The sequence below is a fragment of the Protopterus annectens genome, chromosome 4.part1 (genome assembly GCF_019279795.1).
Source record: "Protopterus annectens isolate FY-2018-M chromosome 4.part1, PAN1.0, whole genome shotgun sequence".
Lineage (NCBI taxonomy): Eukaryota > Metazoa > Chordata > Ceratodontiformes > Protopteridae > Protopterus > Protopterus annectens.
Genome location: NC_056734.1, coordinates 756386890 through 756399655, shown reverse-complemented (window position 1 = coordinate 756399655; position 12766 = coordinate 756386890). Strand labels below are relative to the sequence as shown.

The window sequence follows — 12766 nt, the reverse complement described above, 5'->3', positions numbered from 1 at the left end:
AAATGTACTTTGAATTAAATAAAAGCAACAAAAATGTGTGTATATTTATTTTTCATAAACCTTAACCCTGTAAATCATTTAATGCAACAAAAACACACTGTATACCACAGTTTGAACACTAAGCAGGTTAACATTGTTTTAAAAGTTTAAACATCCGTTACACCATAAAATGGAAGTGGTGAAATGATCTATATGACAACCAATGCAAATGGGACTAAAATGAAACTGTGCACTGTAAGAGTAATTCCATAAAGAAACCCACATCAGACTCTGTCTTATATGTGCTTTGAACCTGTAACAGGTGAAGTAAGGAAGGTGCTTTGAGCTTAATAGTTAAAAGACAAAGCCTAATGAGTGGCAGTACTTGTTGTTGTGTCTTTCGGCTTTTCCCGGTTAGGGGTCGCCACAGCGGAACTCCAGTCTGCTAATGACTGGTAGTTGATTTTTACGTGCCAAGTTACCAGCCCTGATGCACAACCTTCAACGAAGGTACGCCCATTCATGCATTATCTCCACAGTGAAGATGCTCTAGCTGAGAATCGAACCGGACAGTGTCTTACTGTGAGGTGACAATGCTACCGCAGCACCACCACCGCGGGTAATGAGTGGCAGTACTATAAACCTTGAAATAATTAAACTTCTTAATATTCAAGTTGTTGTTCTTCTTTCGACTTTTCCCAGTTAGGGATCGCTACAGTGGAACTCCGGTCCACTAATGATTGGCAGTAGATTTTTATGGTGCTGAGGTGCCAGCCCGATGCCCAACCTTCAACAAAGGCACGTCCATTCACACTTTTCTTTCGAAAGCCACTCGACTGCGGGGAGGACATGCAGACTTCACACAGAAGGCGCTCAAGCCGAGAATCGAACGGGAGAAGCTCTTACTGTGAGGCGACAACGCTACCGCTGCACCACCGTGGCTTATGCTAATATAGAACTGGCCTAATCAAACTCTATTTAATAGTTTAACAGAAAGCAGCAGTGGGCTGCTATCACTACCACTGCATTTTCCTCATAGAGTCTGGCATTCGGTACTTCAATAAGGATGGCTCCCAATAACATCTGTGAAACCTGAAATTGTGAGTCCAAGTCTGATTTTTTCTAATTGCTTTTTTTTTTTTTTCCTGCTGGCTACCTGCCATCAGTACATACACGATTTGAGCATCCCCCATCTGTCCCAGATATGTGAGACATCATCACAGAAGTCCATTATTCAAACAGCCATTGCTTTTTTTCTAATTTGAAGACCTGCCCCAGCCCCCAAGGTGGTCGACACATCTTACAATGGCAGCAGTTTGTTACATGTGTGCTTCCATGCATGTGCCATTTTCAATTACAGTGTTATGCACTCCACGGGAAGGACTGCATGCCTTCCACAAAATCCCATACCCTTACACTCAATTAGACTAGGTACATTAGGGTGTCAAGGCAGACTATATCACCTGTAGATAAATGTGTATGTATGTACCATTAAGAAGTTATCCAAGGGCTCGCGCAAGTGTATAAATACTAAGCACGTGCAAACTAGACTGCCATTTTGTAGTAAGCTGTTGAGACTCCTTGGAAGCTCTCTTTATCCTAGAGAATGCTGATGTCTGTGCGAGAGACATGGTTTAAAGCCGCAGACAGCACACCAACAGTGCAAGGTTATAATACCTTCCACACATTTAGACCAGCTACTTCACAGGCAGGGACTAAAGGTAGAGGTGTCTCTATTTACATCAAAAATAAATATACTTCAAGGCTGGTCAAACAGGTCAATGCACTTGAGCTGCTCCATGTTCAAATCAGCATAGGTAAAATCCAATACCACTTCCTCACAAGCTATAGGTCCCTCTATGACCCCAGAAACCCATACCATGTATTTAAACTTATTAGAAACACTAACCATACAACCCAATACCATATTCATGGGTGATTTTAATTACCCAATATAAATCACAACACCAGCTATTCAGCTCGACCAGGAACCACAGCCCGAATACAGGATACAACAACTGCCAGTTCACCAAAAAAACGATTTATTGTCTGAAAAGTCTCTAGCGCCTCGGCTCACCAAAGCCTTCAAGGAGTAAATAACAGTACATCTCTATCCATATTTATATACACACCCATTAATTCATTATACAATTAAGAATTCATTAATCAATTAAAAAATCTATTACCATTTAAAAAGACATGTTCACATTACACACTTCCAACAACAGTCAACATTCAATCCCTTTGGTATCAACGTTTGATATTTTAAAATAAAGATTAATTCTTTTTTTAAAAGTAGATTTTTTATTTTTTCCTCACTAGCTTCATTACTATTAATCTCTTCTAATATAGACACCTTAAAACTATTAACATCAGAGTTGTGAAATCTCACAAAATGTTGAGCCAAAGGGCTCTCTAACTTATTATTCCTGATGTCTCTCAGGTGCTCCATTATTCTCACTTTAAGCATTCTTTTAGTCTGTCCTATGTAGAATTTTGTAGATTTTAATTACCCCACTATTAACTGGGAATCCTATACGACATCAAACGTACATGTACAGATTCCTGGATTTTGTAAACACAAACTCCCTTGACCAGACAGTCAATGGACCAACCAGGGGTGCAACCATACTGGATCTGGTCCTCACTAATATGGGAGAGTGCTGCACACCCCCTACTATAATGGCTTCCCTGATAAGGTCAGACCACAAAATGGTCTCCTTTGAAGTAAAAATAAAATCTGGACCCCCAGCTAAACCGGTGATATTCAGGAACTATTTTAAGGCTAACCTCCTGCTATTAAATGAGAACCTGGCAAAATTTCAAGCCACTATGAACCCTGAGAACACTTCTGCCTATGCAGAACTGTTCACAGAAACCATGTACAAGCATGTTAATAGCTGTATAGAGGCAGCTGTACCTACCAGGAAGAAGTATAGAACTAACTCAAAAAACAAGCCACCCTAGTGGAATCAAAAAATCAATCAGATGTATAACAGGAGGAAGAAAATCATGGGAAAAATTAGGAGATGCAGCACCCAGCAGGATAAAAGCACTCCAATTAAACTAAACAACTCAGGAGGACAGATAAAGTCTAGCAAGGCCAAATTTGAGATAAGTTTGGCCTCCCAGTCCAAGGGCAACCACAAAGTATTCTTTAGCTATGTCCACAACCTCAAAGGCAATACACAATTGTGTGCAGAGCTCATTGTAAATGGAGCCACCTATACTGAGCCAGAAGATATAGCAAACTTCCTGGCTGATAAATTCAGCTCCAACTTTACTCCACTCTACCCCTCAATCTTCCCTCAGGAAATATCATAAAATATAACTCTCCCTACTATCACTAGGGAGCAGGTCCTTAATGCTCTCTCTAAGACCAAGAACACTGCATCATTGGTCCAAGACAATATTCCAGGATGCCTTCAAAATAACATGAAACATGACCTATCAGGGCCTCTGGAATTACTATTTAACTGCAGCCTCCAAACAGGCTTCATGCCTCATGAATGGAGAAAGGCAACAGTCATTCCTCTGCACAAAGGTGGGCCATTTACAGACCCTGGTAGCTACAGACCTATAAGTCTCACTAGTCTTATATGTAAAGCCATGGAAATAATTATCATGGAGATGATCAACAGAGATATAGTAAACCTCCAGACACTGGACACAACCCAGTTTGATTTCATAAAGGGCAGATTATGCCTACTCAACCCAGTGGACTTCTTTGAGAAGTCACCAAAGCAATGGATGAGGGCAAAATCATTCACACTGCCTACCTTGATTTGGCCAAGGCATATGACACAATACTCCACTCGGGCATTGTTGACAAACTCAAGAGGCTAGGTACAAACCCGTATGCCACCCGGTGGATAGCCAACTGCCTCACAGACAGGAGCCAGGAAGTTAGAATTGGAGAATCCACCTCTACAAAGAGGCCAGTCACAAGTGGAGTCCCTCAGGGATCAGTCCTTGGACTGCTCCTTTTTGGCATTTACTTCTCAGAAGTCAAAGCCAATGTCAGTGGTCTCTGGCTGACTAAATTTGCAGATGATTGCAAATTAGGAGCTGTCATTGAATCTCACACTGACACAAATGTTCTTCTTGAGGGGCTGACACAGACAAACAACTGGTGTCAGAGTAATGGACAAAAACTAAATGCCAAGAAATGCATAATAGTATCCTTTGGAAAGTCATCCATCCTTGGTAACTATCATACTGACAACACCACCCTTAGAGATGACCCAGTAGTTAGGGACTTGGGGACACACAGAGATAGTAATCTAGCCTTTGATCATCACTTGTCTAAAGTAGTGAGGAAATCATTCTATGTTGTGCAACTTATAAACAAAGGTATGGCATCTAAGTCTAAGGAAGTCATTGTTCCACTGTATTCAGCATTCATCAGACCTATCATTGAGTACAATGCCCCTTTGGTATGTACCTATCCAGGCATATCCAATAAAAGGAATGTCCATACAGGTTCCTCAATAAAAGAATACAGGGCATAAGTAATATGTTTTATGCAGACCACATCAAGGGAATATTCTCTGTATTGTCTCCTACAGGCTTTTGAGAGGAGATCTATGCATGGCATACAGGGCAGTGTCAGACCCCACTCTGATGGACCTCCTGCATATTCACAAAACGAAGAGTACCAGAATTACCCATTCTAAAGACTTAAACTTTGCCTGTGATACAAATAGGACCTGCTGGAGAGATAAGGATGTATCACAGAGACTACTCTGTCTATGGAACAGGCTCCCCATCCATGTGAAGCAGAGTTCCTTCCTAATCCAATTCAAGTGCAACTTGGATAATTGGATGGGAAACTGGAAATTCATCCCTGGTTTGGCACCTATGTCTCTGATGCAAACAGGTAACCTGTAAATGGTTAATCTCCCAGAGCCATGCTTACACTTATCAAGGGTATCAGAATTCGTCAGACATTTGGGATGCATGGCTAGGCTTAAAAAGGCCCTTGCGATTGTTAGCTTAGTAAACACCAATGAACCTATGTAAGCATGTATGTATGTAATGTGTGTCTGTTAACCAGTTTGTTTATATTTTATAAAGCTGCTATCCATCCTAATGTGGGTTTTTTTTGTATTAAAACATCTAAACGATATACCCCGCCTGCTTGTCATCTATGATAGAGAGAGACGAACGACTTTACCCTTCTCTATCTTAAAATAAGTGAGAAGGCACATCAGGCTTCTTAAGCATCCATGCTGCTATTTTCAAACCTACATCAGCAGGATGTAGCCAAGGACAATCCCTCTACATAACAGAGATGATCCAAAGTGTAATATTAATCTGTGACTCAAACAAATGCACATTTTAAAACTTAATGTTACACCATTAAAGTATTTCTCATTATCTGAGAGGCTGTGCCCCACAAAGACACGTGCACTCACACACACACACACACACACACACACACACACACACACACACACACACACACACACACACACGCTCACACACAAGCGCACACACAAGTGCACACACAAGTGCACACACACGCGCACACACACGCGCACACACACGCGCACACACAAACACGCGCACACACAAACACGCGCACACACAAACACGCGCACACACACGCGCACACACACACACTCTGTTTGTTACACATGCTAATTCTGAAATGACTGCACCTCAGAGTAGGGAGAATACTCTGATACCTCTGTCATGGACTTGTATATATTCAGCCACATTTGCACTTTCACTATTCCAAACACTGACATTAAGATTCCTCAAAGATGTAGGAACAGATTTGGCACAAAGCTCTCAAAAACTGTCTGCATGCTGTTGCTGTGGAGCAAATTCTGCCTGAATTTACTAAATCTGTTTGTTTTTCTTTTGCAAGGAAAACCTTCATGTTAACAGATTTAACAGATTCCTAGAAAAAGAAGTAGGAAAACATGAATGGAAAGGTGAAAGACAGATCTGTCTTTTAACTGCCCTTTACATTGAAAGTAAAAGGTTTTACACATTAGGACTTTTAAACTTTGACACTTTCCAGAACTGTATTCGAGTTGCAGGATTATATATGGGAATTGCTAAAGGACTTAAATTACAGTCTTTATAATGGTTTTACAGAAAAACAGCAGTTACTTCTGTTGAACAACTGGTGTACAGGCAGAAACTGCAGAAGCCCCAACTTTGGAAGATGAACACAGCTGTGTGAAGAAAAATTTCTTGGCAATGTATTTCTTATTGCAACTTATAATAATAGCTCCTTTGGTTCCAAATTGGCATGTTGACAAAGAATGTTGATCTACTACTTTTAGATAAGTAATACATTAACAATGGTCTTGCTTGTCAAATAAAAAAATTTGAAAGTCAAATCTTTTTCACTGTCACGTGCAATTTAACTCTAGTAGAAATTTCCTGCCACTTGAAAAATGACTTCATGTCTCTGCACCTGGGAGTTACTTAAATGCTGTGCCCGCCTCAGTCTAGAAAATCCCTATACCTTTCCAAAAAAACAATTCAGTGACTCCTCTTTTGGAGAATCATCAGCTTCACCTTGAAGAAAACAAGTTGGTGGTTCCTCCTTCTGAAGAAATATCACATTTATCTTGATGAAGAAGCATTATCAACTAAAATATAATTTCAATATACTTTGTTATAGTACAATTAAGCTATGATCTGTTGATAAGAGACAGTCTGACTGAAAGCGAAAACATGGAAAAAAATACTATGCATACATAACGCAGTACAACAGCATCAGTGTTATTCATTTTTGGAGTTAATAACCGACTGCAAAAGTTTGAAGTAACAGTAAAGTGGTATAAATCCACTATGCAGATGACCTAGATCAAGAGAGGACTTGGGATGTGATGAGAAGTGAGTCTTGCAAAGTAGCAGGGATACATAAAATACTGCTGCTGTTCAATAAGACAGAGGTACTACCAAGTCAAAAGCTGACCAGGATGAAGTAAGGTAGCTGTGAAATGTACCCATACTTTAGGATTAACTGTTACAGTGACCCTACTTGAAGATCAGGTAGTCCTTAAATTACTTACAAAATAACCAATTGTAAAAATGCTGGATAAATGTGGCAAAAAGAGTAGTTATGAGAAAATCAGCACTCTGTAGGACAATACAAAATATACTAAATGATGACACTATCACGTCAATGTCTTTTAACTCTTCATGTTTAAGGAAACAAAGTTGTTTACATTACAAAGAGATGCTCAGAATGCTTAAACTGAAAACAAGAACTTTTTGAATTTGTAATTAATGACCACCCAGTTTACCTTGTTTATATGTTTGCTGAAAATACATAAAGCTATTAGAGCTCCACCTAAGTATTCACTAAATGAGAACAGTGGCATATGTACTTGCAGAAAAGGACAGTACTGCTGTACTGAGTAAATCATCTCATACTAAGAGAAGATGGAGCCAGATGTTCTAGTACAGATCTTTAAGCATTATATTCATCTGTTCAGCGGTGGTGGTGCTGCGGTAGCATTGTCGCCTCACAGTTAGACGTTGCCCGCTCGATTCTCAGTTAGAGCGTCTTCTGTGTGGCGACATGCGTGAATGGGCGTTCCTTCATTGAAGGTTGTGCATTAGGCCCAGCAAGCCAGTACGTAAAATCTACTGCCAATCATTAGCGGACCGGAGTCCCGCTGTGGCGACCCCTAACTGGGATAAACCGAAAGACACAAACAAACATATGCATCTGTGCAGCACAATGCAGGAATTAAGCTTTGTAAATATTTTTAGAAAATAGATGTGGAGATGAAGTCTTAAATACTGACTCAATTAATTCATTTTTACAAATATTTATGAAGCAAAGGAGAATAGTCAGCTCAAGAATGGCATCTTCATACACCAATAGAAGTAGGAATGATTAGAAAAAAAGTTTTATTTAAAAGTGGGTTAAGCCATATTTTTTAATCACATCATTCTATAGTGGGCAACTTATTGATGACCACTTATTTGGTTTGAAGGGGCAAAGAAAATACCATTCATGCTTCAACTGTGTAGGAGAAATTCCTTCTAATTTATCCTATACATATACTTTATCCACAAATGCTATGTTTAGATTTAATGTATACAGGTGCATGATACCCACAGTGGCAAGCAAAATATGCCATTTCCAAAAATATAGACCTACATCCAGCGACCTTCTTCAGTCATGTCAGTACCACACTCAAAATTCATTAGAATATGACAAATATGCGATTGAGAAGACGAATGACAGAATGTATAAATTACACCTTTGCAAGAAAATGATAAGAGTTAACAGAACTGAAGGAGCAGCAGGATTTACCATGGAAATCACAACATTCAGATTTACTGAGTCACAAAAGGACTATAGGAAATTCCTATTCACAGAGTCTCCACTGAATATAATAAGTGTTGACTGCTGAGTGGATAATACTGTTTTTCACAACTGGAGGCTGTCACTGAGTGATCTATTAGTTTCCTCTGTAGCTTCTACAACCTTTAGTAAGAGTGCAGACATTTAAATTATTTAATATGCCACAGCAGACAAAGGATTGAGCTGGTTTCAGAATGGCTACAATACAAAGAATGACATCAGGATGTTTAAACGTTATGAACTGCAGCGTGTGCAGCTTCTTGGTAACACTGGATGCATTTGCACATCCAGTTTTAACAGCAGCTTTAATCATACACAAAGTATTAACTGTAATATGAATTTTTATGTTTATGTTTTGTGGTACTGTGTCAGCCTTTACATAATAGCTGTATTATTAGAATGAAAGTGCACATACAAGAACAAATAAGAATACTGTTAGTAGAACAAATGGTACACCAGTAGGTCTGCATTTCCAAAAATGTCATAATTCTACCACAGTTCCCCAATCAATGGCAAATAACAATTGTATCCCTATGCACTCTTGATGATCCCGAGTTTCAAAGTGAACTTGGGCCACTGTTAAAATTGACAGTGGAGGATACAATGAGGCATCTGTCAGCTTACTCTTCATAGGAGAGGGCTTTGGGAGATCCAATGTCTGTGAACCCTCTGGTTGAGACCAGAGGCTTCACAGGTCATCACCTTAGATTACACGGGAGTGATGATAACATCATGATATCGCAATAACTGTTTCCACGTTTAGAAATTCTGACCAACTGCCATCTTTATGATGGCTCTGGGCTCCACACCTGTGATCTCTTGTTCCCCAGTGCTACAACTGCGCTCCCACAAAGTTTGTTTCCCCAAAGAGTTGTGCAGACCCCCCAAAAGGTTACATTCAGGGGTATCTGGCAAGGAGCAACACAGCATTCTGGGGAAACTGCCCAAAGTTTCAAAGGGGTAGGTGGAGAAGAAAAATAAAAACAACCTGCCAGATTTTAATGTTATAGGTTTAGAGTGCATATTTACTCTAGTATTTGGAAATCACAGAATGCTTTTGTTATGAAAAAAGAGAACTTGCTCTCATTCTCTGAATATTATAAAACCTCATTGTATAAATGACATATCTATCTTAAGCCATTTCTGAAATGAATGTTAATTAATTTTATTACTATAGTACATAAGTTTCTCATTTAGTGATGTTATTAAGTGAGAATGTGCACTTGTATGCCTTCAGAAATGTTTCCTCTTTGTGTTTTGTGTACTGTGAAAGATACATATTGAAAAGTACTTATTTTATATTCAGAGTCAGCTGTTAGAAAAATATGTATTAATGTGTGTATGCTTAATGCCAATTAATAATCAAAAGAATTAATACGCTTTTCATTCTATTTTACATGCACTGTCTTATATATAAATTGAGTTTCATATGAGACTGAAAAAGATGCTTTTTAAAAACTGCAGTATGCTTTCTGAAACTTGCAAGATGCCCTCTGACCTAGTAACTGCTAGCACAGCAATATTCATGTTTATGCCTTTTGGAAATGTACTTGAGAAGCAGGTGCTTATCTGCTAGGTCAGGAACGAATGAATGAACAATACTATATTCTGTAAATGTAATGATTTTAAACAATCAGCTCTGTTCGAAGTATGAGAACATGTGTAGCTGCAGTAGCTTAGAGATAAAGTAGACAAAGGATTATTAGAGAAATGAACTGTTAGCATTGTGCTTGAATTAGCCATAGTACCTTGAATGGTAACATAACATGTATCTAACTGGTAGTAATCAAGGCCATGTTGTTTTCCTCAGGAAGTTTTACATAAAAATTGATAAATCAGCAGAAATTCATGGAAATGATGGTCAACAGATGATGATGAAAAAGGTGGTAATCTGTTACGTCAGCTTAGTAGGCCATGTCTAGTTAAAAAATGTATAAAAATAAAAGTATTTCCCCTGTTTCTAGTTAGACAAACTCTGTAATAGCACGTTTTTGTCTCCTTGCTGCAAAATTAAAGTGCCTTAACCTAAACCTACCGTGTTTTAATCATTTTTTAAAGTATATTTTTCCTTTAACACAGCTCATTTTAATGTTTCAGTTTTTGGAAACAATATTAACCAAAGGTAGAGAATTAACTGAAAGACTGATTTATGTATGCATATTTTGAGGTAATATGCTGAGCAAGTACTTCTTAAAAGTTTGAAATCATGAAGTGCAGGGATGTTAATACTGGTTTGTCAATGATCATGCCATGGCACTGGACTGCATTTATTTAGAGATACTATAAACATTTTATAGTGTCCAGTCTGGTGACTCTTTTTCTATTTTTTGTTACATCTCCTAAGATATTACACCCTGACCCCATGTACAAAATGGGAAAAAGTGGTTGATGTTGATGCCAATGCCAGTGTTAAGAAGCAGCCCCCACTGTAGTCCACTTGGAAATCTACCAGTAAAATATCCTTCATAGTCAAAGGCATCTACTTGCTGTTACTGATTGAGCCGGTATCAAAGATTCCATTTTACAATCACAGAAGAATACTCTAAAATACATGTCACAGTGGAATAATGAATGGTCTAGTCTGGAGAAAGCACTGTGCTGTACTGTACTACCACTAGTCTTAGGTCGGACATTATTCCCATGTAAAGGATATATTACTGTGTCAAACTGCTTTAATATCTCAAATTGCTACACTGCAAATTTGCCTTCTCAACAGCTCTTACCTGCTGTTGTTCCAGGGCTGCTAAACGTTCCATTAGCCTCCCATTCTCTTCCTCTTGATTGCGCAAAGCAGTTGTCAGTGCACTTAATTCCAGCTGAAAGAATGGAAGAAATGGTAATGCCAGTAAGAATTTATCAGTTCCAGCAAAATGCAAGATTAACTACAACACTTGCTTTGTCTTAACATGTCTTTTTCAAACTTTGCTCGAGAGCCTAACAGGACACCGTCAGGTGAAACTATACCCAAACATATTGCTCTAAAACTCTATATGGATTAAATGGGTTGGAGATTCTGTTTTCACTGTCCACCAAGGGAATTCAGTTGTGTGAATGTACTCAACATAACAAGTCATGCTTGACAGGCAGGTCACATTTTGATTCTAGCATGAGTGGGATCACATTTCTTATCACTTTTTCCTATAAATGTATGCTTTTTCTGACTAAGACACAGCAGTTAAAGCACAGAATTAAGGCAATGAGCTGCTAATGAGCTACTTTCTGTAGTCTAAGATTTGGTTCTCTCTGCCTCCCTTTGTGTACTGTGCGACTTGGAGCAACTCACTTAACCAGGCACTGTCCCCAAGTCAGATGGTAGTGATATCTGTAGATACATGTTCCACACATAAGCAGCAATGCCTTGTGTGCAGACCAGTTCTATAAAAACAAGAAACCTAACTGATAAAGACGTTTGTAGTCAAAGTACTGTCATAGATTACTGAACATAAAAAGAAATAATGTTCTTACCATAACGTTCCATCTGTGTTGTTTACCTTCATTCATTCATTACTAATGGGCGTCGGTTCCGTCCTCGGAACCAAGTCGGCCGTTATACCAAGCTCACACCAGCCAAAAAACTCTAGAGCTAAGTCGTTACCCATAGTGCCTCTCTCCATATTACCTTAGATCTCGTTTGCCCATAAGGAAAGGATAGACCACAGAGAGAAAAGTGGAGGCTTTTTCTGAGAAACTGCCTTATTCTAGGATAGGACGAACATCCAAGAGTCTTTCGGAGGGGGTTGGTGGATGGGTTGGAATGAATGAATGAAGATCAGCAACACAGATAAAGAAGTTATGTCTTACCATAACATTCCATCTGTATTGTTGATCCTCGTTCAGTCATTACACATGGGTATCGGTTCCGAGCTCGGAACTGAGCCGGCCATTTTCCAAGCTCGCGTCAGCTTCAAACTCTCGAGCTAAACTCTTACCCACAATCCCTCTATCCCTGTTACCTCAGATTGAGTTTGCAAGTTAAAGGAGGTAGAGGCTACCTCTGGTCAAATAACCTAAGAGAACTGGATGGTGAGATCCACTAGAAACCACAGGAGGGGGGGGGGAGGGAGGGTCATAATGACTGAGCAAGGATCAACAATACAGATGGAACGTTATGGTAAGACATAACTTCTTTATCTGATATTGTTAATCCTCGTTCATTCCTTATGCATGGGCCAGAGTTCCCAGCTACCTCTATTCCTGGGAGGCTCTCACAGAAGGACATTCCTGAGCACCACAGAACCGAAAAATGCTCTTCCCCTGGAGGCCAAATCCAATTTGTAATGACTGATGAAGGTATGAGGCATAGTCCAAGTTGCAGCTGCACAGATGTCATGTAAAGAAGCTCTGACATGGAAGGCAGCAAAAGTTGCCACCGACCTTGTTGAATGAGTTTTCATGGTAATAATGGCAACGAGATATTACGTTGTGTGTAAATAAAGGTCACAC

At 39.3% G+C, this 12766-nt stretch overlaps 1 protein-coding gene across 1 annotated transcript in view; it reads right to left on the bottom strand.

Annotated features, from left to right (window-relative positions):
* CCDC150 (coiled-coil domain containing 150) overlaps window positions 1-12766 on the bottom strand; it is a 2807665-nt gene that overhangs the window by 1530488 nt on the left and 1264411 nt on the right. Inside the window, exon 13 of the mRNA XM_044070503.1 lies at window positions 11047-11139. Within this exon, the coding sequence (XP_043926438.1) occupies window positions 11047-11139 (93 nt within the window). The remainder of the gene's footprint in view (window positions 1-11046; window positions 11140-12766) is intronic.